Source organism: Pogona vitticeps, chromosome 3 (genome assembly GCF_051106095.1).
Source record: "Pogona vitticeps strain Pit_001003342236 chromosome 3, PviZW2.1, whole genome shotgun sequence".
In the NCBI taxonomy this organism is placed as follows: domain Eukaryota; kingdom Metazoa; phylum Chordata; class Lepidosauria; order Squamata; family Agamidae; genus Pogona; species Pogona vitticeps.
This window is the reverse complement of record NC_135785.1, coordinates 173,784,631-173,810,600: the sequence shown is the minus strand read 5'-3', so window position 1 is coordinate 173,810,600 and position 25,970 is coordinate 173,784,631. Positions and strand designations below refer to the sequence as shown.

At 37.1% G+C, this 25,970-nt stretch overlaps 1 protein-coding gene across 5 annotated transcripts in view; it reads left to right on the top strand.

Moving 5' to 3' along the window:
* Positions 1–25,970, top strand: part of UBE3A (ubiquitin protein ligase E3A) — a 58,796-nt gene that overhangs the window by 12,509 nt on the left and 20,317 nt on the right. Inside the window, exons 2-8 of one of the 5 annotated variants that reach the window (XM_078390339.1) lie at positions 4,986–5,050; positions 9,337–9,493; positions 10,933–11,047; positions 11,606–11,671; positions 17,921–17,965; positions 21,796–22,106; positions 23,808–25,054. In XM_078390339.1, the coding sequence (XP_078246465.1) occupies positions 17,964–17,965; positions 21,796–22,106; positions 23,808–25,054 (1,560 nt within the window). In that variant the 5' untranslated portion in view covers positions 4,986–5,050; positions 9,337–9,493; positions 10,933–11,047; positions 11,606–11,671; positions 17,921–17,963. Of the gene's footprint in view, positions 1–4,985; positions 5,051–9,336; positions 9,494–10,932; positions 11,048–11,605; positions 11,769–17,920; positions 17,966–21,795; positions 22,107–23,807; positions 25,055–25,970 lie in introns of those variants that run through there. The other 4 variants (XM_020809561.3, XM_020809558.3, XM_020809557.3 and 1 more) reach the window with 4 other exon arrangements.

Here is a 25,970-nt window from a genome sequence, read left to right as displayed (position 1 = left end):
TATTTTAATCCCATAATGAGATCTTTGAGCTGTAACACATTTTAAATTTTTATATTGATTTTAAATGTCACCACATAAAGAGTTTTAAAAATAAAAAGCATTTAAAGTAGATGTTTAAATCTGTATTATTAAAATGCTTTTTATTTTTAAAACTCTATGTGGTGACATTTAGAATCAATATTAAAATTTAAAATGTGTTACAGCTCAAAGATCTCATTATGGGATTAAAATACGTACACAATTTAATAAATATTTAAATTTTAAAATCTGATTTTTCTTTTTAAAAGGGTCTTTTCTTCATCCTAGTTAGTGTCAAAGAAGATTTTGGGGTGAGGAGAGGGAAACACAAGTGGGTGTTCATGTTAAAGGATATGTCAGTTTGATTCTCATTTCACTCATAAATTCCTGGGCTAAATGTTAAGTTTTCATTTATGTCTTCATGTCTGAGGTTCAGTTTTATATCTTGATTTAGTTAGTATGCTACAGGATCAGACCAAGTAGTCCTGCCTATCCAGGATCTGCCCATCTCTTTTCCAAGATTTTAATTACACTCTGGATTAGAAATTATGCTTTCTAGGTATTCCCTGTCTATTCTGGGGGAGGGGGAACAATTGCAGTAAAGCAACAATGAGCATCTACATTTATCTTATGTTTATATTGCAGAAGAGAACATTCACAGATTGTAATACTCTTCACCAGCTGAGCAGATTCAGAGCAGTCAGCAGTTATCTTTTTTTTCAAATAGCCATCATCCACCTTTTGTTTAAAACTATTAGGAACCTGTACAGGAATCTGTACAGATTCGGTATCTTAAAATGTTGGCAGGCCATAATAAGACTAAAAAATAGTACTAGGGGAATATATTGCTGGTTTAGGCATCTTGTGTCAAAGTCCAGCACTCCATACATTTCACTGACTTTCAAATTCTTTGAAGTTCCGTAGTCTTAGATTATGATATATCTGCTTACATGAGAGTAGTATGAATAAAGTATGTACAAAGTTAATGAACATGTCACCAATTTTTCAATTGATTTCTGGCATTAGAAATTTCTGACATGAGATGTTAGAATTGTAATGCAGGTGGATTGGATCGATTTAGATCCAACCCCTTTAAATAAATGTTTTAATATTAAGTTTTTCACACAGGTATATGGTCCTGATCCATAAGAGATTGTAGATTGTATGATTTTTTTTAGTGATTATAAAGGCATTGCAGAACTTATGAAACAACATAGAATAGAACTATACAAAATCAGTGAAGTTGACACAGTGGATGATCTACTAAGATAGTACTTACGTATTTATACCAAAATCCTCAGTCTTGTCATTGTGGTGACTTTTGCAGCCCTGGATCATAGTTTCAAGCCTGTAAAAATAATGTATGGCTTATTTGAAAAAATTATGTTCAGGCTTCTGGCTTCTGGTGGCTTCTTCCACTGGCTGAAGCAGGGAAGTAACATGAAACTAACTAGGAAGCAGAGACTTTCTGTTATACAGGAGATAGCTTGCTTTCATTTCTTTCATCAATTAATGTGCCAAATTAAATGTTCGTTTAGTAAATAACTTGCTTTGTTTTGTTAACATTTGTAGTTGTCTAGGTGTAGTGGGTAGAGTGATGGACTTCAGAGGCCTGGGGGTGTGGAACTGGCAAAACCACTCCTTAAAAATATCACATACCTCGAACATTCTGTTAGGTTTGCTATAGGTCGGTTTCAACTTGACAACACATATAGAAACACCCTCTCTCTCCCAACATCCTGGGCAAATGTTCATCCCTTTTTAGGCAGATTCATTCACACAGTCATACAGACCATTTCCCATTTTCCCTCATATTCTTTCTTTCTTTCTTGTCCCATTCACAAGACTGTCCCAGTGCAGACATACCATCATGCTTATATTACTCTTATTCTTTTCATTTTCTCTCTTACCTCCACATTTATTCTCTCTGTTACATGCTCTTGTCCCACAAACACCCCCTCTCTCTTACACATTCTTATTTCTTCCCCATAGCACTGTCCTGAGATGCATACCTATTACATCCTTCTACTGCAGCTGGTCCATATGGACTAGCTATGATAGATGTGTTTAACTTCTTCATGATATATTTGAAGATGAAAACTTTCATATTGGACTCCCCAGAGTGATGATAAAGAACAATATGGGACCCATTATCAGCAGAAGTAAGCTGAAAAGAGATCCTTCTTTCATACTCATCCTGACATGCTGCCAGCATTGAAGACTGGAAGTTCTCTGATCCTCAGTGCAGGGTGGAGAGATACCATTCTTCATTCCCACCAGCATACCCTGTTAGAACCTGATTAGGATAACTACGTAACTCCCCCAGGAGTCCCATAAAGATTTTATAGGCTTCCCAGGCAAAGAGAACAGATTCTATGATTTCTCACAGCTGGCTCTATTCCAGTAAAGTGTTAATACCAGAATTAAACCAATAATCAGCTATAAGCATCTGCAAACTAATTCGGGTATCTCATTATAAGTGTCTTCAGGGTTGCAATAATTCTAGACAACTTCAGAACTTGTTAATTCTGTACAAGTTCTATTCATTTACATTTTAGGTTCCATACTTAAACTAGCAAATCCAAAAATATCAATGACATTCTTACAGTTGTGAGGAAAAAAATAGGCACATATGTTTAAAATCCATAAAATTTGAACTTAAGCTTTGAACAAATAGTTGTCAGAAAGTACATTTCTGTTGTAAGTTTATATCTGTGCAAAGTCCAGATAGGAACTTTAGTCATGTTTGAATCAAAAATACAAAAGCATTAAAATACAGGCAATCATAGTCTATAAAGACAGAATTTCTCTCTAGAACACTTCAGGGTTCTTAAAAATAAAATCAAAACAAGCAAAAAGCCTTATGACCAGATAGGCGGGTATGTATAAATAAATAAATAAATAAATAAATAAATAAATAAATAAATAAATAAATAAATAAATAAATAACTCAGAGAAAGGCATGAAAAGATTTTTAGCTTTAAAAGTAAAAATATTCAAGGTAAAAAGCATTATTTAGCACAAAGTGTGTTGTTCACACACAAAAACTGCTTATCAAGCAGTTATTCCCATGGTTATCTCCTGACCACTCTTAGATTGTCTGCGTCTTCCACTCCTTTTAGACAGAATGCATCTCGATCTTGTATCTGTGCTTGAGAGCTCACAGTTTATAGCCTGTGCTTGAGAGCCCACAGTTTATGAAACATAATTAATTAAAATAACTTGTTCAGAGTTCATAATTTTCAACCATTAGGAAACCTACATGTTTAAGGTCTTGAGTCTTCTTATCTCAAGTCTCTCTCCTCCCAGTTTCCTGCATCTCAAAAGCTTGGCTTGGCAAGATCCTGGCCTGGCTTGCTCCTTGAGAGCCCAATGCCTGGCCTTCAATATCAGAGTAAAATTCCTCCTCCTTTGGCTAGACTGACATAATACACTGACAATATAATACATCAGGGATAATACAATATATTTACATATTTCGCTAGTTAATACTACAGAATATTACAGTGTATATGATTTCAAAATTCAGTTATTATCATGATTCGAAAGCCTTATAAACCAGATGGCACCTTTGTTTTCTTCTCTACAAGCTTATTATTAAACAAACTGTTTAAAACAACATTCATCTTTTTCTCTTTACACTATTTTGTAAACACTTCTATTTTTCAACACATTGTTATTCTCGTTTGTTTAATGCAGGTCTTCAAGTCTATTTTGTGATATTTATTAACTTGTAGATAAACACAATACAAGTAGCAATTCAATCTGCATTTCCATTTTTTGTTGTTGTTTCTGTTCACATAACATAAGCATTGTATTGTTTACTTTTTTCATTATGAAAATTGGCATGAAACTCCATGAGCTACTTCTGCCTTTTTTTCTTATCAGTGTTCCAAACCAAACTGGCTGCAAGATAAACAAATTGCCCCAGCTGTACTTTCACTTTTACATCACTTCACTGAGGCATTTTTTTTCAGTTTTAGGGCAACACCTCTGCACCCTATAAAGTCAATTTTTAAACTCTCAATAATCCTAATGGGAAGAAAGTTCAGGGCCTGGCTTTAGCAGACCTGAACTGTGGGGGGATCCTTTTTTTATCAATGATGCAGCAGGCTGGAAAGTTTAAACTTCCCTCTCCAGTATTGGGAGAATTTATGTGATTAAGAATGCTGCAGCCCGACTGCTGACTGGCTCTAGTTACAGAAAGCAACAGATTCACTGGCTGCTGGGCCATTTCTGAGCCCAATTCAAATTGCTTGTCATCAGAAAGCCCTACATGACTTGTATCCAGACTATCTGAAGGAGAGTATTACCTATATCTCCTGGGGAGGTCCTTCTCTTGGTCCAACCACCCTAAAAAAACATTTGGTGAAGACATGAGAGAGGGCCTTTTCACTGCCTGCTCCCAGCCTGTGGTATGCATTCTCTTAGGAATCTAGGTTGGTATCCTTCTTCCTCTCCTACCACCTGCTGGCAAAGGCCTCCCTTTTTAGACAGGCTTTTAAGTAAATGGGATAAGGATCGACCATTATGGAATGTCATATGTACTGAATTGAATTGGTGTGTTTTTAAAATGGTGGTTCTTAATATTCTTAATTGTTTACATTTTTCAGTATTATACCTAACTATGTTCTTAGTTGTCTGTGTTATTTTGTTGTAATTGATTATGAACCATCTTGGACCCTGTATGGAAGAAAAGGTGACGAGACATGTAGAATGAATGAGTCAGTGAATGTACTTTTATATAGGGGCAACCCGGAAAACCCACAACAACCACCGAATGTCCCTTTGATTTTTAATTAGGATTTTTACAAATGTATTCATGCAGATGTATTCAAGCATTCATGCTTGATCTCAGAACTGTTGTCCAAAACAACCTGTTAAAAGAATGTCATGTAATTTCATATTATTATCTTAATAACTTACACTGCCTTTTAAAAAAACTGGTGTTCCCTATTGTATCCTAGGTCGGCCAGTCAAAGGCCTTTTGGCAACGTACAAGAGCAACCCGCTGAAGTGCTAGCAGAACATGGTATGTAGAATAGTCTTACCTTGTATATAGTATGCCTAGCAGCTAAAATTGTTAGTCTTAAAGAAACTGTCTTATGCAAAGTTGAAGTTAGCAGTGTGTATGCAAGATTTAGGAAGTTCTAGACACTCAAGAAAATTATCATGATATTCCAAAGTCTGTTGAAAATGTGCAACTGTTGGTAATTAACATGCTCAATAAATGAATGATATGGCTTGCAGGTTCCTCCAACAGCCCAGAATAACCTGACAACTGCATGCTAGTTGTTTGTGGATAGAATACAAATTGAGTCAGCAGCTTTTGTTTTATCTTGACTGTTCAATGAACTTTCCTTGTGTCTAGAGGCTTGCTGCCTTTAGTGTATCTTTACAGTCCATCTAATGTATGTTCTGATCCAATATCATATTTTTGTCAATTGGTGAAATAATGTTTAAAAAATGCAAGTTGCTACTAGATTTCTGGCACATCTTATAGGGCTGCTTTTAAAGCTCTCTTAAGTGCTTATCTGAATTCCTGTGGAGAAGCAGCAGAAAGAAAAGCAGTAAAACAAGCTAGGTTTAAACTGCAAAATCTTTTTCTTATCCTTTAATGTATAGTAAAATAGGTTCTGGAACTCAAACTTACTGCTTGTACTGCTGAGGTTTATAAATATGCAGCAGTATTTATTTGGGTGCGTTATGGATATTCTACATTGCAAATGGATTAAATCCAGTGTGAATCCAAACTTGAAGCCATGAAACATGCACAAGTGTTAACTTACCATCTCATTGAGCCAACAGATCTATTCTAGTTGGAGATAACTATTGAATTTAGTTCTTAATGAGTCCCCACAGTATCCAGAATCTCTACCCCTTCGTTTCCTTTGCACACCTGTTTAAGGATAAGAAAAGTGAAAGGAGGTACTCAAGTCAGGAACAATGTAGGTTTTCCTCCCTTATTTAAAATGCTGCAAACTAGAGACCTAAGCTTTACTCACTATACTGAAAACTTGTAAGCATGCCAGTGCTACTTCCTGCCATTCCCACTGAAATCAGTAGGCAGCCTTTGCATGTCCAGCTAACAGAGTGAGTGTAAGAATTGCCAAAGACCTGTCAAGGACCTGAGTGACTAGCCAGATTGTGTGAGGGCAATAGCTTTCTCCTGCTCTTCAGTAGTCTCTTGTCTCCTATACTAGGCATAATATGCCAATCGTGATTAATGGCCACTGAGAGAATACTTTTCTATAAATTTGCCTGAATTTCTTTTAAAGGTGTCCGATTTGGAAGGTATCACTACATCTAGTGGAAGGAGAATGATTTTTGGACACTTATATCTACAGTGAAAATATTTTTTTGCTTGAAATCAGATGTATTTTTAAAAGAAAATTATGTTAAAGTGAAGTCTATAATGAAAGCAGAGTTCTTGCTGAATTTACCCCTAACTTATTCTGTATCAGGTATGCTGATTTCACATAATCTGTCAGTTCTTGGAAGACTTCTGAACCACAGGTGGCAGCCAATGATTGTTCAGCTTCTCTTGCACTCACAGTATCTCTGGGCCATCCCACCTGCTTTGCTGTACAGAAAGTTGCTCTCAGCCTTAAGACAGATGAAGATGATGGATGTCACCCATGCAGTTGTCACTTTGCCAGTTTCCATTTGAACACTTAGTTTCTGAATTTGAAGGTGTAAAGATGTTATACTTCTTAGATAATCAAAATAATAGGGTGACATCTCTGATGAACCTCACGTACAATTTTACTGAAGAATTTAAACTCATATAATTGCTGAGCCAACTTTGTTAGTGTATTTCAGCAACAGCTACTGCAAAACAAGAGCAAATGTAGACCTTTAAGTCTAAGAAATGTATTTCAGTACAAAATGTTCGTGGATTGCCATCCATTTTTTTTCAGACACATGATATTTCTGAAAAGTGGGTGGTGATCTAGGAAGGCTCCCACTGAACTAAATTTGGTAGTCATTAAAGCTGCCACAATACTTCTGTTTTTGTTTTGTAGTTGTTATTTTCCTAACTGAGTCAACAGTAAGTGATAAAATAGTAAGTAAGTAATGTGAGGCTGTGTTTTTAAGCATAAATTCTTGTGGAAAATGTGCTTGTTGCTAGTACAAAATAAAAGATGAAGATGAAGTCTGACTTTTAGCTGAGGAACTCTGAACGATTTAAATTTTATTAGTATATTTCACTTTATCTTATCCGAAAGGCCAAGAAACAATGAACTGATCTTGTGAACTGGGAGGAATTGAGTTGCTGGTATTTATGTGTTTATATTGCCCTTGCTATTCAGAACCCCACGCTCAAAATCTGGGCTCAATATTGCTCAAGTTAAGAGGGTGGTCAGATATCAATAGAATGCGTTCTCTGTTAAAAGACAGGGTGGAGAAAGTAGCATGCTTCTTAGCATACATAGTGAACAAAAATAGCACATTTTGAACCAGCACTCCCTGCTTGAGCCAGCTTTATGGATCCTCTGATGTAATGACTAGGCTAATCACAACAATAACAGTTTTTAATTATTACAAGGTACATAGGATAGGGTAGAGAGTGAGTGTGTCTCGTGGCATAAATAGTAAAACTACATTGAATCTGAACAAACTTTGATATTGTGCCAGAAAGCTGCAAACAAGTTTTACTGAATGTAATTTTGATTAAGTGTTTTGTGTATGCCAATAAAGGTTGGATTGATTGATTAGTAGATTTCATGGTGCTTTAAAGGCATCACATTTTACACCTAGAGAACAGCCTGTACAAAGATTGTAAGTTGGTAATGGCTATATATGAAAGAGATTGGACTGTTCCTTTGAGATAGTGAAAGGAATAATAAATAATCTATTATTATTAGATAATAATAGATTATTATTTATAATAATTAATAATATATTTGATCAGTCTCCATTGACCTTCAGTGCTAAAAATGGAGAATAGGCAAAGATACTTAATTTACTATGCAATCCCCTGTAACTTATAAAGCAATGCTATCTCAGAAGAAGGTACTTATTTGTAGAGTGCTCTACACTTATCAACATCAATCAGTCACTCCTTGTTGATTGATGTTGATAAAACAAAGGACGGCCAAGATGTTTTAAGGATCTATTTTTTTATTTTTGGGCAAGCTGTGTAGATTGGGAAGAAATATCTAATCCCTTTAAAAAACAGCGACATTAAGGGGACTTATTAAAGTTAAATTGGGCTGCTAAAATAGAATAGCTTGAGGAAAAATGGAGTGGTTTTTTTCCTACAGGCATTATGGCTTAGTTCTGATATAGAATTAAAAATTCTGGACTCCTGCGTGTTTTTACAAACAGACTTTTCTTTAATCTTCATGGCTGTGATTTATATCACACATAGCAGAAAATCTGCTTTTGATACAGGACATAACTATTATAAAATCCTCAGAATCTGGCCTCTTGTTTTTCACATTGTGACAGAATTGCAGGCATGCTAAATAGTGATCATTTTCACAACAACAAAAGTCTAACATCTATGAACAGTTCCCACGATGTACAAAATAATATGTGGTTCACTGGAGTTTCCAGTTGTCAAGAATAGGTGGTATTCATGTAGCAGATGACCTGTCCTTTTTCTTCAATCTCTGCTCATCTGCTTTTGTTCTTCACATTGTGCTATTCTATAAAATCTGGTGTTCCTTGCCTGTGCTAAATGTGAAACAAATAGCACATTGAAATTTAAAAGATGTGTAATCAGGGTGTCTACATTAAATCTTAACTTAAATTTAAAATCATTTATTTTACTTATTGCAGCAGAGCACATTTGACTTTCTGTTGTGTTTCTCAACTTGTGAGAATTGTCTCTTCTTACAAAATGCAATCATTCTATAATATCACTTTCATTAACAGCAGCTCATATTACAATATTTAAAAGCGAAGTGAACCCAGCTGTTGGTATTTATGTGCATACATGGTCTCATCCATGTACGCATCAAAAATAAAGATAATATAAGTACATTGTCAAGCATCGGATTGATAGGAATGTTTTTATATGACCCCCATCACAGGTAAATGTTCCTGCACAGCTGCTTCATTCTGTAAATGAGAGCATGTGACGTGTGCATGTATAACCGTCCTGAATTTAGGTCTTCTCACATGTTTTTTTTCTAGTTCATATTTTTAGTTAAGAATTTTTGAATTTGCAGAATGTTTAGATTCTGTTTTGAAAGAAACACAAGTTGAAGGTGGTGTTTCTTTAAAGATGGAAGATTTAGAGTTTTCTACTTAAATATAGATGAGATCAGATAATAGAAGTAGGTAAGACATTAACTGGTTCCGTTTCAGCAATGGAAGTCTTCAGCTGGAGAGCAAAAAGCCAGTGGGTGGCCTCAGGGTGCTGTGGGTACCAGTGTTGCTGAATAATCACAGGCTGGCAACAACATGACAGAGTAGAAGATCAGCCTTAAACCAGTGAAGCCAGATCAGAGGCAACAGTTGACAGGTAAATTTTTGAAATGGAAATATCCATTACAGATAGAATTGTTGAATGGATGGGTCCAAGCCTTGAAAACTGTATTATATTCATCAATTTAGTTGTGGGGATGTTTAGTATAGCAACTCTCAAGCCCAGTCAGAGAGCTAAATGATAATTGTGAAGGATCTAAGCACTATGCATTTTCAAGGTCGGCAAACTCTAATGTTTCTGGTTACACTTCTCTGGGGCTCATATTTCTAAGTATGTACATGTTTGCTGAATTCATACTTCTGGCATATGTTGAGTGTAAATTTGAACATGTGGAGTGGCAGGTGTTTGTTACAAGAAGAAACAACCTGGGCTCAAAACCCCATTGTAAACATTAGCAGTTGCACATTCATAATCCCTTGACAATGAGAACAAGAAGGCATATACAGTGGTGCCTCACAAGACGATTGTAATTCGTTCCGCCAGAATCGTTATCTTGCAAAAAAAAGTCTTGTGTGGTTCCCTATGGGAATCTCGCAAGACAAATGAAATTTATCGTCTTGCGAGGCATCGGTCTCAGGGGAAAAAAACATTGTGAAGCATGGTCATAGAAGAAACTGTCTTGCGAAGCACCATAGCGATCGCAAAAAAACAATTATCTTGTGGGTTTTTCGTCCCACAAGGCAATTGTCTTGTGAGGCACCACTGTATTTGTATATATCATTTAGTTCACACATCAGCATCTTGTCAACTTGGTCACTATAATACCTTCAAAATAAGTAAAGAGAATAAGTTCTTGCATCTCCCTTAACTGATTATGACTTGTGCATAAAATGTATTTTGGCTTAACGTACTGTATGTAATATACTATACATTTCCATGGACATTGTTAGGGTTTATATCTGTTGAAAGCAAAATCAAGTAAGGATATGTTTTGTTGGAAAATTCTTAATTCTACTTTAATTAAGTAGAATGTTTTTTATGTTTATGTAGGATTTTTTAAAACAAAAAACAATTTATGTATTACAAGCAATACATTGTAACAATCCCGTCTCATAGTATTGAGTAGGTAATGAGTATTGAGTAGGTAATGTTAAAAATAGGCCTTACAAATATTAAAGTTCATCTTTCTACCACTCTGTCTTGAGCCACGAAAGGCCAACTTACTTAAAGACCAAAATGCTATTGCTTGGTGTAGTAAATTGCACTGATATACTGTAGGTCCATTGAATCAATGGGGATTTGGTGAGTCAAGTCCTCCATGAGTTCCTTTGACCCTGTGGACCTACTCTAACTGTGAGTAACTTCAGCGTAATATGGCTTAACGTTAAAACTGTCCTTGTTGTAAAAATCGAATGTTAGCAAGAAAATTGATTGGATACAAAATGAATGCACCAATTAATCACAATTGTTTGATCAACTGTTTTGCTTAAAATAGAAGCTTATAGGTATTTAATAGCCTATATTTATTTATTTAGCACTTTTAAGCCTATGCTTGGCCCAGCACAAGACGACTGGCGAGAACCCATTTTTAATCAACAATACAAAATAGTGATCACCCCAATGTCACCGAATGGCCACAGCTTGTAAAAGGTAATAATTGTGATCTTTTAAACAATAAATATTTCTGATGTGAATACTGTAATGCTTTTTTTGTTTATTTTTGCTTCATAATGGCTGAATTACTTGGTAACCCTGCATAGCACATTGTTAAGTGGATGTATGTCGGATGTGACCAGGGTGGATAAAAATAAATGATTTTTTAATTAAAATAAATTTGAATCGCAATTTAAATTACAGTTTAAATTTTAGAAATTGGTTTTTAAATTTTGAATAATAAATCAGATTTTTAAGAAATAAATAAATTGTGATTTTAAATCAATTAGATTTAAATCAAATCCACCCTGGATATGATTATCCTTTCTGTACACCTATGAATGCTCTGTTAATTTTCCTTGAAATTTTACCATCACATAGTCCAGAAGATCTCAAACAGACCCCACTATGGTGTTTAACATAGCTTGCGAATAATGGAAAAAAACTTTATCTGGTTTTACTTCCTGTGGGTTCATAGTTTGCAAAAGAAATAGCTGTGCTCTGTAATGTTGCTCAGTGCAGCAGACTTGCATACTTTTGCTTTTTCTTTCCTAGGATGTTACAGAGGAGATAAAAGGAGTGGCTTGCAGAATGGACAAGTTGCTTGAAGGGTTGTTGGAAGTGAGCCATCATTTCAAATTGCTAGTTCATGCTGCAGTGTTCAGATTAGTGTGTGTGTTTTGACCATATTTTCTGCAGTGCAATTTATGACTGAAGAGTAAGCATTTGTGATGAAATAATCTTAAATGAACACATACATCTTTGTGTGTTTGAGTTTTATCCTGAATGCTTTATTGTATTTTAGTTCTGCAATTTCTGTGGTGCTTAATTCTGATGCAATATCGAATCTTGAGAAGCTTCTGTTCAAATAACAAATATAGCTGTGCCACTCTGAAGCCTGCTGATGCTACTGTAGAATAAAGTTTTAATATGTACAGAAATACTGTATTTGAACAATTTTATAACAGTTATCAACTTAATCAGCTGAATGTCTGAAAGTATATGAACTTGGGATCCTTAGATTCTAGAAACATACAATGGAGTCACTTCATTGTCCTTCATTATGGGAATTAATTGTACAGTACGTAATTGGGTTTGGCACTTGGTAATTGCCAAGAAAAAAGAAAGGGCAGAATGTTGTATCAGATGAAGGTGACCGTATACTAAAGACAATGGTTTTTAAAATGTTTGAGATTTGACTGTAAGATAGTTTATAAAAGAAAAATTCTGGACTCTGCAATAGAGAAAGTAAAAGGAAACAAAAATAAGAAACTGAAGAAGATAAAAATGCTGTGGCACCTTAAAGACTAACTGCTATATTTTAATGTGAGCTTAATGGACAAGTCCACTTCCTCAGACAAGAAGAAGTAAGTGGTATGAAGAAGTGGATTTGTTCACAAAAGCTCACATTAAATTTTAGTGGTTAGTCTTTAAGGTGCCACGACGTTTTTTTCTTTCTCCTTTTTTTGCCCGACAATGTAGCACAGACTAACACAACTACCTCTTATAAAACTGCAGTACAGAAATATCTTTGATAGGTCAATCAAAACGTCATCAAGTAGTGAGAAAGTTCTTGAGTTTTCCAGAGTTCTTCACAAGGCTGAATGTTTAACAAAGCAGAATGCAGGGGAAGGACAAATCTGACTTGTGATATAGCCATGGAATCTGCATTTACTCAGTTTCATGGTGGGATGTAAAATGAGGTTGTACACACTAAATTAGGCTTCCTTATATGCCATTTTAAAAGCTGGGAATAATTTTTAGTTGGTGAAGGGTTCCAAAGAACTCTCACTACTTTGTGACACTTAGCTTAGCCTAATAAAATATCCATTGTAAAGGTTGACATTTTAATAGGTTAATAAAAAAACTTCACTTTTTATGTATAAATGTGTCACTACACATTTTAGGTATAAAATGTGTAGTCTACCAAATACTTGTGTATGTGACAATATGTCCAAGAAATGTGATGTATGTCTATATCAGTTCACTGATTCCAGACAGAACATTATATCATGTTTTCATACTGAGGGAAAATGCCAGGCTTGTACACTTTTTCCTCCCTTATGCAATTTCCTTACTGATTTATGTCAAACCATAGTTTGGTTAGCTATGATTTGCACTTTTGAGCCAGGATCAGATGTTCTTCCATTATATCAGCAGCCCCCAAACTTTTTGGGGCCGTGGACCGGCTGCGGGGAGCGAGCTCCAAGTGCGGGTGAGGCGTACAAGCGGGGTGGGCGTGTCACGCTTGTGGGGAGTGAGCTCCATGTGCGGGGGAGGTGCACAAGCGCGGTGGGCATGTCAGCTCGTGGGGAGGACGTGCGAGCACAAGATGACCCGGAGCGTGACATGCCCCTGCAGGCACAACACGAACCCTGCGTGTGCAGGCACAGGGGCGGAGATCTGTATCCATGGCCCAGTTCTGGCAAGCCCACAGACTGGCACCGGGCCGTGGACCGGGGGTTGATGACTCCTGCATTACATGGTGGGGGGAGGGAAAGTGCAGAAACCCAAGACTTGCTCATGTATCATACTGTGATAGTGCAATATTACCTATGGCATATGCTTAAGAAGAGAGGTATCCTGGTAATATATTTACAAATAATCCATAAAGTAAAAAGCATCTGAGTGTATCAAACAAATCTTCAAATGCTCATGACACCTCTGGTACTTTATATACTGTAGTTCTCTGTAGCCAAACTGCATTCAGTTTGTCTGATTTTATTCAAATTCAGTTATTCATCCCCGTAATTTAAAGAAACCAAATCAAATGCTATGTACTTTGAAAAGATGTGTGCAGCATTTACACTTTAGACTTCTTTCATATGTGCTTTAGGCCTATTAAGCAGAAGAGATACTTACATTCCATCTTTCAGTTCTGTTGCTGATATAGGGATTGATGTGTGATCGTCTGTTACTTAGGTATAATGTTCAGTGTTCAAATGCCTTTGAACATGCAAGAATTGATTAGTCGTATTTCACAGTGGCACCTCATTCAGAATTGCTGCCATCACTTTACTACATTTATTTTGGACATACAAACAGGCCTAAGTGAATATGGTGACAGGAGTGTTTGAGAGTATTTGTTGTCGTATCCCTTACTCAATACAAAGAGCTGTATGTTTATAATTCATCCTCCAACAAACATTATATCCCCTATTAAGATTATATATAACTAATTTAGAATTCAGACAGTTGGACTATATGGGCATACAACCCATTTTTTTTTAAAAAAAATTCATTTAGATTTATAAGCTGCTCTGTCTCTCAAACTTGGAACAGACAACAAAAGCAACTCAGCAAAATAAAAATATAGTATCATTGAAAATCCACATCCTGTGATATCTTTGCCTTGATCCATAAGCTCTGTTCAAGCAGTTTGTTTTGCTATATTTCTCAATGATATTTAGACCAATGTTTCCCAACTTGGGTCCCCAGATATATTTTTGGACTCAGAATTTCTGGCCAGCAGAACTATTGTTGAAGGCTTCTTGTTTTAGTCCAAGAACATCTGGGGAGCCAAGGTTGGGAACCACTGACTTAGACAAACTGATGATTCAGAGTGTCTGCTTTTGGCAATGAGTTCTGCATTTGGCAAACAGTGGTCAGAAGCGCCTTTTTGAATCAGTGCAGGGCAAACTTTTGGAACAGAACCATATATAATTACTTAAACATGCTGTTGCTACTTCAGTTCTTTACTTCAGATTCTTTAGGCTAAAGAATAGGGCCTTGTTTTAGACTGAACTTTGGTAACAAAATTACCAAAGCTAACCCATTTTCAGGTAATCCTTATTGACTTATCGACCTATAACCATTAGAAAGTGTACGAGCCCCATTCTCTTTTCACTGTTTGGCATGTTGATTTCCAAAAGCTATGTAGAAGTAAAAAGCAAAGACATTTACAAATATCCAGAGTCATCCTTTATATGGAATGAGGACTCTTGCCCACTTGGTGCCTGCTAAAGGTATGTCTCATGGGAAAGCATATGCTCAAATTCAGAGTGCTTTAGAAATTGGTTAGCATTTATTAGGCATGTCTGAAGAATGGTATGTGGCATAGCAGCAAAAGTATAATAGATATTGGATCTGTGTGGTTCTGTTTTTAAGAGTTTCTGCTTCTGAAGTTATGAGAGAAAGTATGGAAACATGAGCCTCATCTTCCAAACCATGATGGAGGAGAAGTATTATATACAGTGGTGCCTCGCATAGCGGGGTTAATCCGTTCCGGATTAACCTTCGCTATAGCGAAACATCGCTGAACGGATAAAAAAAAACCATTGGAACGCATTAAACATCGTTTAATGTGTTCCAAATGGGCCGAAAACTCACCGTTCAGCGATGTTCCGGGATGGCCGGCAGCCATTTTCGCGCCCTCCCCTCGCTTAACGAGGGCGCAAAAACGCTGCACGCAGCCATTTTGGGGCTTCTGGCGGCCATTTTGTCCGCCGAACAGCTGATCGTCGGGCTTCGTTTTGCGAAGATCAGTAAGCGAAACGCTTGCCGATCTTCGCAAAGCGAGTTTTGCCCTATCTAAACAACGTTGAGCGATCACATTAGCGATCCCAAAAAAGGGATCGCTATGTGATTTCGTCGTTGTACGGTGCGCTCGTTAAGCGAGGCACCACTGTATGTGTGTTGGTTCTTGAAAGTGGTAGTAGTAAACTGTTTCAGTGCTATATGAATAAGGTAGTTGTGAGAAGATTTGAAGCATCTACTTCTGCTTTTAGTTATCTACTGTTTAATGTATCCGCAAAGGCTTTCACGGTCGGGATCTAATGGTTGTTGTGGGTTTTTCAGGCTCTTTGGCCGTGTTCTGAAGTTTGTTCTTCCTAACGTTTCGCCAGTCTCTGTGGCTGGCATCTTCAGAGAACAGCACTTCAGAGTACAGAGTGCTGTCCTCTGAAGATGCTGGCCACAGAGACTGGCAAAACGTTAGGAAGAACAACCTTCAGAACATGGCCAAAGAACCCGAAAAACCCACAACAACTATTTACTGTTTGTTATTTTGTCTGGACCAGAATAAATTTGTGGCTAGTTTGAATACTTTGCCTGAATGTGCTGAAATTAAACTCTGGTTTTCAGTCCTAGCTTTTTTAGCTAAGTCATAACTTATCAAACTCTGTCCTACACTTTCTGGCTTGAGCAAAATGTGACTGACTGAAAATGGCAGTGGATGCTTCTTTTCAGTGCTGGAGAAGGTGAGGAGAAGGAAGTGTGCTTGTACATGTAGCACTGAATTGCAGCTTTGAGGTACATCTGAATCAACTTAGTGTTCATTAAAAAATTAAAACACTGTGGAGTCATATAATTGAAAGAACCTTGGGATTCATCTAATCTGAAAGTTGATTGGCATCTTCCATTCCATGCTTCGCAGTAGGTCTGAAAAGTGGACATTTTACATTGTATTAAGAAGATTCATGCTGATCTCTCTTTTTTTTTTTGTACATTAGTTTACGTTAAAATTTTTCCAAAGTGGCTGCGCTTGCAGAAACAGCTTTTTTTCTCTGTGATATACAAAGAAATGTTTATTATGTGTAAGATATTAACTGTAATTAAATTGTGATATCTAGCACTTGAATAAATCTGTAAGCAAATCCTTAGCCTGTCTTTTGGATGGCGTCTTCTCCAAGAAACTGGTACCGTATTTGCCGGCGTACAAGACGACTTTTTGGCCCTGAAAAACATGCCTCCAAGTGGGGGGGTCGTCTTGTACGCCGGGTGCATGTCCAGCAAACCCTCCCTCTCTCCCAGCGAAGTCACTTACCTGGTAGTAAGACTGAGTAGAGCCCTGCTCCTAGCCTGGGAACAGCCTGACTCTACCGCCGAGCAGCTGACTGTCGGGAACAGCAGAGAGGAGGCAGCCATTTTGAGATGCGACCACATGGCTGCTGCCTCTCAAAATGGCTGCCGCCTCTCCAAAATGGCTGCCGCCTCTCTGCTGCTTTCCGACAGTCTGCTGTTCGGCGCTGATGCTGTCCTTCTTCCTGGAAACCCTCGCTCTCTCCCAGCAAAAGGAACCAGAATCACGCATGCGGAAGAGGGGGTAGTCTTATATAGCAGGTATATAACAAACTCTACATTTTGAGTGGAAATGTTGGGGGGGGTCATCTTATACGCCCAGTCGCCTTATACACCGGCAAATACGGTACTTGTCCTCTTTGCATTTGTGCATAAATGTCACCCAAGCACCTCTTTGGTATCAGTTAAAAAAAGAATAAAGATGGGATATAACCTCTGTTCTGTTGGAACACTCTTTCTAAACAACTATGGTGATGTTTGCTTCAAATGCTACTAGAATATGTAGATTATGTAATGAATCTACATACATAGCCAATGTTCACTTCTTTGTGGACAACAAATGCATAATGGAGCACAGTGGTTTTAAGTAAAACCTCTTTAAATTTACACAATGTCTTCTCTCTCAGATGTTGACCATATTCTACGTTGATCAGTTTGATCAAGCCTTCTTGTGTATGAAATGACATTGCACTGTCTAGCTCACAGTTCTTTATTTGTTGGGCTTGCTTTATTTCAAGTATCTTTTAGCCCTTCAGTTATAAATTAACTGCATAAAATTCAAGATAATTTGGAGGCTTTTTTTATATCCTCTAAATTTTGCTCTTCATATTTTGAGTTCTGACTAAAAGCCATTTGTTTGACAAGGTTGCTTGATTCTTAAAGGCAAGTGCGAAAGCAAATAATTGTGACTGACATGATAAGTAACTTTTTGTGCTTCTTTAGTTACAAACAGTCATGGTGGCAAATAATTCATTGGGAAGTGTATTAATGGCACATTATAATCCCATTTAATACACTGTTATAACACTTTCATCTTAGGTGCATTCTGAAGCTTTTATTTAAACCTTTCAGATCACCAGGAGAACCTCACTCTGAAAACATTGAAGCTAGCCGAATGTAAGTATAAGTTGCATCTCAAAAGATTGCATTTGGTCGTTTGTGTGTTAAAGCAGGTGCAACATCAGGGTTGTGTTACTGGAATTCTTTAACAGCTACCTTTAAGTTGTGCTTGAGAAAAATTATTGAGAATTCAAGCTATATAGTTGTTTGTCTAGAATTGGGTGTGATAAGAATTTTAATCTGATACAAAGTCTTAAGTAATTGGTTGTTGTTTTTTAAAGAAAATTTATTTAAAAATTCCAGCAATTTTTAGGACAGTATGCTGTCTTGTTAAATCCTGTTGCCAGTTGTCAAAATCAGCAGATTATGTTCATTTAAAAGGTTGCACATGTGTACTACCATTGATATTTTCTGTATTTTGTTGTTGCAGCTCCCTTTACTAATAAGGGAAGCTCCTTCTGAAATTTTATTGCAGTTTGCTGCCCTGCCAAAGGGAATCATTGTAATGAAATAAACCATACACCCCATTTAAGTGACATATAAATCCTTTCTGTGGATCACAGCCAGGGTCTTCTACAACTCGTTATGTACAAGTAAAATTAAGCCAGCTTTTTAGTGATAAAGTAAATATTACCTATGCCATGGGTGGAACAACTGTAAATGTTTGCTCCAGTATGCTTATGCTCCATATTTATGATTGTAACTCAGAAATTGTCTAATTTTTGAAGCTATGGTGCAGCTTAGTAAGTCTGTCTTATTAAGTCTGAATAACTCAAATTGTTTTTATTTACCAAAGCTCTAATTACATTAACTGTCAATAACATATATTTAACTTGTTTGCAACTGGGAAAGAGTTGATGGTCTACTAGAGCAGTGGTTCTTAAACATAGCTTCCAGTTGTAATTGAGCCTCAGAAACCCTCAGCAGGCCTGGCTAGTGGTAAGGAATCATTGAGTTGTGATCAGGCAACACCTGTAGACCTAAGATTGAGAACCTCTGTCTTAGAAAGAGCTTAAAGTACTTGTGGGGATTTTTTTAAATCAGGTTTAATAAGATGGTAGAAATTGACAGCATTATTCATGTGCACCTGATTCAAAGGTGCAACGAAGACTGAAGAAAATAAAAGTTTGGCAGATTTCAAACTGTTTTCCTCTGTAAACCTTTACCTTTAAAATAATAAATAGAAATCTGAGATGAACAGCTAATGACAAAGCACTTGATTATGTCACTCAGTTGTGTCTGACATTGATATATTCACTGAAATCCGGTTGCTTAGTGTAGCAAGTCACAGCTAGAGTAGGCTTGTTGAATCAGTCGAAATTTGGTGAAATAGATGGATTTCAGCCATTAGATTGTAGGGACCCCTAATTCGACATTTCAAAAATGATCATGAAATAATGTGTACAGTATTTGCAGTTCATCAAGTAAAAACACTCATGCAATTGTATAACTTCATCCCACCTTACATTGGCCATGTATGTCTTCTCTTCTTTTTTTAACCAGCCTGCTTTGGGGCTTGAAGGGTCACATTCTTCAGAAATTGCTTCTTCCAAAATACACTGTATTGAAATTTCTTTATTATTAACTAATTGTAGATCTATGAAATCACTTATAAGGCCAGATGCAATCCACTTTGCTACCAGTTTAGAGGTGGCTAGCAACCATATATAAGTTATAAAATTGTTCTTATTAGTGCCTTCTGATTTATGGCAACCCTATAAGGATTTTCATTGTATATGAAATACTCAAGTGGTTTGCAGTTACCAACCCACAGTAAGTTTCCGTGGCTAAAGAGGATTTGGACCCAGGTCCTCTTGGGTCCGCTTCTTCTTTCTGGTGGTGCTCTAGGAGTGTGCAACTTCCCCTAGGAGGCACAGTGGGGAATTGAAGCCCTGCAACTTGGCTTCACAGCCAGGTACGCTAAATTGCAGTTATTTGTTTTAAACAAGAAGTATCTAACAGAACTGCGAAGTACCAGGCTGGTTTCACCAAAATCTTGGGCAAACTAGATATGTTTTTGCTTGGAGCCTAAAATTAACAAATTTGATGGTGGACAAATATAGCTAAGGGTAATATTCTAAAGCCTTGGGCTTGGGACAGGAAAAGTCCTGTCCTAAGATAGCCACCCACCCTGTGTCTTTGAAGGTGGGGACACTTGAAAGAAAGACTCAGCAGAAGCTGATTTGAGAACAGGCAGTGTTAAAGATACACCATTGATGTATTGCATGGCATAACTAGTCCTTTGAACTCTGCACAGAAATGAACAGGTGCCCATGACATCATTAATGCTCAGTGCTAATTAATTGCCAGGAGTATGGTCTTGTGAGAGATAGCCATGTTAGTCTGCTTCTACAAGAGTCAAAGTACTGTAGCACCTTTGAGACTGACACATTTATCTCAGAAGTAACCCAGTTACTTGGTGCAGAAACAAACCAAAAAATAAAGAAGGCAAAAACATTATGGCACCTTAAAAACTAACTGCTATATTTTAATGGGAGCTTTCATGGACAAGTCCACTTTTTCAGATACAATGCACAGATGCTCACACTAAAATAAATTGTTACTCTCAAAAATGCCACAGTACTTTGTCTTCCTTTTCTTTTTTCTTTTTATTAAGAGCAATAAAGTGGATTTATAATAGAGGGTCCCTTCACCAAGAGTAAGGCAGCATAAAAATAAAACAAACTAATAAATTCAAATAGATAATAAATAGTCTTAATTAAATAAATTACTAACATTCTGTTTTGCTTAGCAAGTTCTATGATTATTTTAAAATATATGTTTATGGCTGCCATTCATTAAAAGAAGAAAAAGAGCAACAAGAGCCTCTGTTTCTCAGGAGTTATGGGAGTTTTTAGAAATTCTGTTATACATGTTAGCACTTAAAGGTTGTCTTTGTTTTTACACAGTACATACTTACAGCATGACTGATACCAAAGAATGTTTTTCCATCTTGCATTGTCCCTTGCATGTCTGACCATTGTGTAAGTCTCAGAGGGTTTTTTGGACAAAGAGAATGTTTTTTCTTATTCATTCACTTTCTGAGCATAGTAAGCTTTGAGACCAGTTTTTATTAAATAATTAACTTGGAGCTGTCCTGTACAAGACAACTACAAACATTGTAGTCTGGACTTGGGCATTGAATTGGAACAAGCCTAATAATGTCTTCTTGATTGTGTGAAAGTTTACTGTAATTGCACTTGGAGCTGCATTGAAATTTTCTGTCCTGTCTCCTGTCTAATTAAGCTGAAACATCAAATGTAAGATAATAGAAATTTGGCAATGAATCTTTTAATAGTAAACTTGTCAAGTTAAAGAGAGAAAAAAGCTCTCAAACACACCACAGAGGAGAGGATGAATAGGAAGAAAATGGCTCTCTGCCTTCTGCTCACAGACATGTTCAATTCAGAGCATTCTACTTCTACATTCCTAGATTGAGGTTAACATATCCTAAAAGAACTTGACAAGACGTGCTACATATGCCTGATCGTTCAATGATATAAGTCACACACGCACACACTACTAAAAGTGTTGGCCATGACCTTTAATGAAGTTTTTTTAAAGCTCTTTTATTCAAAATTGCCTGGGTGAAATGAATGCAACTTAAATACTTAGTTTGGACAAAAACTCTGATAATGATTTCTTCAGTTTTATACATACAAAGCTGGTGTCAGATCAGCTTACACATTCACAAAGTATACTGTGCATTGGATTTTTAATATATATTTTACAGGTGCACCTTGCATTTCAGGACCTCCTGATACGTAATATCTCTTAAATTGAAAGAGATTACTCTTCACTAATCTGTGCTTTGCTGGTCATTTGAATGAGTGTGTATATGAAAGCCATACTAATCCTTGTGCTTACTGTTTGAATGTCTGGTACAGGAAGCGAGCAGCTGCAAAGCATCTAATAGAACGCTACTACCATCAGTTAACTGAGGGCTGTGGAAATGAAGCCTGCACGAATGAATTTTGTGCTTCCTGTCCAACTTTTCTTCGTATGGATAACAATGCAGCAGCCATTAAAGCCCTCGAGCTTTATAAGATTAATGCAAAACTCTGTGATCCTCATCCCTCCAAGAAAGGAACAAGCTCGGCTTACCTAGAAAACAATTCCAAAGGTGCACACAACAACTCTTGCACTGACAGAAAAATGAACAAGAAGGAAATGCAAGGCCCAAGAGATGACTTCAAAGGTAAGGCCTTAAAAGACTTGCAGCAGCAGTGGAACATTACTGTACCTAGAAATCTATAGAGGTTTATTTTATAATTTATTTTATAATACGACATTTATTTTATAATGGCTCTACTTGCTCGTTATTATAAGCAATGGTGTTGTTACGTGCCATCAAGTTGCCTCTGACTTATGGTGACCTTGTTAACCTCCAGAATGTCCTATCCTCAACAGAGGAAGCTACTCTTCCTCTTTTCCTGCTACCTTCAACTTTTCCTGACAGTTATAAGAATACTGTATATATTAAGTTACCCTCTTATGTTTGTAACTGTGGGGAACAGAATAGTAGAAATCATTGTTGTATTTTGAAATGTATTTTAAAGATCTTGCTGCAGCTTAGACTACTTGATTGGTAAAGTTTAAAAGAATTCAAGACCTTAGTTGACAGGCAGGATCAGGTACTAGGTACTTTTGCACCTCCATTCAGCATTTGTATTTGGAATTGTGGCAGGCAGCAGTAATATGGTAGGCTAAGCTTTTTGCCCTTGTCTTTTTAAACAGTGCAGTTAAGCACTTCACAAAGCCTTTTAATTAGAATATAGTTGCTCAGACATTTTTTTTTAAAATGCCCACACACTAACTTGAACAGCTCCAACCCGTATATATAGTCTTATAAGGGTCAAATTAAAGACTACTTCAAGTTTATCCTATCCACATCTCTCAATTTAAAGAAAGCAGCAGCCACACAGTGTCAGTCTACAGAGTGACGAACAGACTGAGCTCACCTCCACAGTGGTCTTTTCATATCAAAAAATAAGCCTTCATCCCTATTTGCCTTTATTTTGTTTAATTTTTAATTTTTGCAAAAAACAGTATGGCTGTTGAGGATAGGACAGCTTGGGGAAAAGCATGGGGAAAAGGTTAATTAGGTCTTCTCTCCCACTATAGTTCCAGTCAGGATTTAGTTCGATAGAGTCACTGCATGCATTTTTGTATCATGCAAGTAATGTCAGGTCTAGATTTGATGATTTAAGATGATGCATGTAGCTGCCATGTTATTCCACTTTTTTCTTGGATTACTAAAAAGGACTGTTGCTATTTCATATCTGCAGTAAGAGAGAAAGGTGAATAATACCCCGGCTTGTATCAAAAGCAGCCTGGTTTACCTAGCAGTCCATCATGAAGCCCTGCTAGTTTATCAGGACTCCTGCATTACTGGGGACTCCACCCATTTCCCTGCCTGCCTTTCCTTTCTATTGTATCCTTGATGTCTTTCTGTTATTGGCAGAGAAAGAAGTTACCTAGGTTAATATCAGTGATAGCAACTGGCCACGTTTCTCTGTCTAAAGAATTAGAGTCTGGTCTCCACAGCTTCTGTTTGTTGCTTCTGCTCCTGAATCCATTGGCAGAATAGTGTTTCAACGCATGCGGTGGTTCATTGCACAGGCAATTTAGAAAATTGTCTAAACTGTGTCTCCTTATGCATGCAGAAGCCCGATTAGTGTTGTTGTGCACTTTCCACCACCTCCACTTGTGGAGTAAAGACTGAGCAGAATTCTGACAGCAGAGCATTACATTTCACCATTTCTTTCAAGATGATGTTCAGAGTTGTTATATGCCAACTAAAGTTGGTAACTGACGATTCTTTTAATATGTTCTTCTGAGTAAATGTAATTCGCCTAAGTTCAGGAAGGGCTTTCTCACTGTGTTTTCCCATTTCTAGATGTGACTTTCTTAACAGAAGAAAAGGTGTATGAAATACTTGAACTATGTAGAGAAAAAGAGGACTATTCTCCATTAATTCGTGTCATTGGGAGAGTATTTTCGAGTGCCGAGGCATTGGTACAGAGTTTTCGAAAAGCCAAGCAGCATACTAAGGAAGAACTGAAGTCTCTTCAAGCTAAAGATGAAGATAAGGATGAAGATGAAAAAGAAAAGGCTGCATGTTCTTCTGCCATGGAAGAAGACTCAGTAGCACCATCATCATCAAGAATGGGTGAAAACACACAGGGGGATAACAACGTACAAAAACTAGGCCCAGATGAAGTGTCTGTGGACATTGATGCAGTCAGACGGGTCTACAATAGATTGCTTTCTAATGAAAAAATAGAAACTGCCTTTTTAAATGCACTTGTGTACTTGTCACCCAATGTGGAATGTGACTTGACTTACCATAATGTGTACTCTCGAGATCCTAATTATCTCAACTTGTTTATTATTGTTATGGAAAATGGGAATCTTCATAGCCCTGAGTACCTGGAAATGGCACTGCCATTGTTTTGCAAAGCTATGAGTAAACTACCCCTCCCAGCCCAAGCAAAACTGGTCAGATTGTGGTCAAGGTACAGTGCAGACCAGATTCGACGAATGATGGAAACATTTCAGCAGCTTATTACCTACAAAGTTATAAGCAATGAATTCAACAGTCGTAATTTAGTGAATGATGATGATGCCATTGTTGCTGCTTCAAAGTGCTTAAAAATGGTTTACTATGCAAATGTAGTAGGAGGAGATGTGGACACAGATCACAATGAAGAGGAAGATGAAGAGCCCATCCCAGAATCCAGTGAGCTCACTCTTCAAGAACTGCTGGGTGAGGAAAGAAGGAATAAAAAAGGGCCTCGGGTAGACCCACTGGAGACTGAACTTGGTGTAAAAACTATAGATTGCCGAAAACCACTTATCCCCTTTGAAGAGTTTATCAATGAACCACTGAATGATGTTCTAGAAATGGACAAAGATTATACGTTCTTCAAGGTAGAAACAGAAAACAAATTCTCCTTTATGACATGCCCGTTTATATTGAATGCAGTTACCAAGAACCTGGGATTGTATTATGACAACAGAATCCGTATGTACAGTGAACGACGTATTACTGTACTCTACAGTTTAGTTCAAGGACAGCAGTTAAATCCATATTTGCGACTGAAAGTGAGACGGGATCACATCATAGATGATGCACTTGTCCGGGTAAGTAACATAATTGCTTAGCAAAAAAAGCACAAAAAACACTTGAGTATCCATTGCAGAAAATATAACAGCTAGGAGACAGTATCTTGCTATATTACTATACAAATCTGGGCTTATTCAAAATGATTTGTATCTTTTACAACTGTTGTGAATACTAGTTGAGGTCACTGCTCTGTTGTGATGCTCTAACATTTGAAGAACTGGCACTGTACCACAGTAAATGCTCTGCAGTGTATATGATTTCTGTGTTTACTTTTATGAAAATAGAATTTAAATGTACATAAACCATATGCATTTCCTATAATTGTAGTTATATGACCTGACATTATGTAAACTAGTCCATAACTAAGTTAAGTATTTTAGAGACAGTTTCCTATTACTGTATTATGAAAGCGAAGACAGTCGTTATCTTAGACATGTCAACTTGATCATATCATTAAATAATCCAAAATTGGCTTTGAGATTTGGGAGTTCTAGTTCAATGCACCTGGATACCACCAGGCTAGGCTATATGTTCCATCATTAGAGGTCAACACTGGCTCTCCTTTCATCTTTGAATTCCAGAAATGTTGGTAAGAAATGCTACATAATGACCCTATCAGTGCTTGAAAGCCTTAACATAAGAAATGTCAGGTCGTGGTGAGCCATGGCTCCTTTTTCACAACTTTGCAAGCACATCCTCTTCTCTAGTAGGATGAAAGCCATATGACGGGAACACCGCTAATGCTTAACTCTTGGAGAACCTACCTTTCAGTCCATATATTTCCCTGATCTTAAGATAGCATTTTCACTTGAGTTTGCTTATAGTGGCTAAAATCCTGTTGCATAGTTACTCTGGTAGAAGGGCAATGGTGCGACTTGTAGCATCAAGTTGCTGCTAATGAATGAATCCCCAGTTGGATTCCTGGTCACTCAG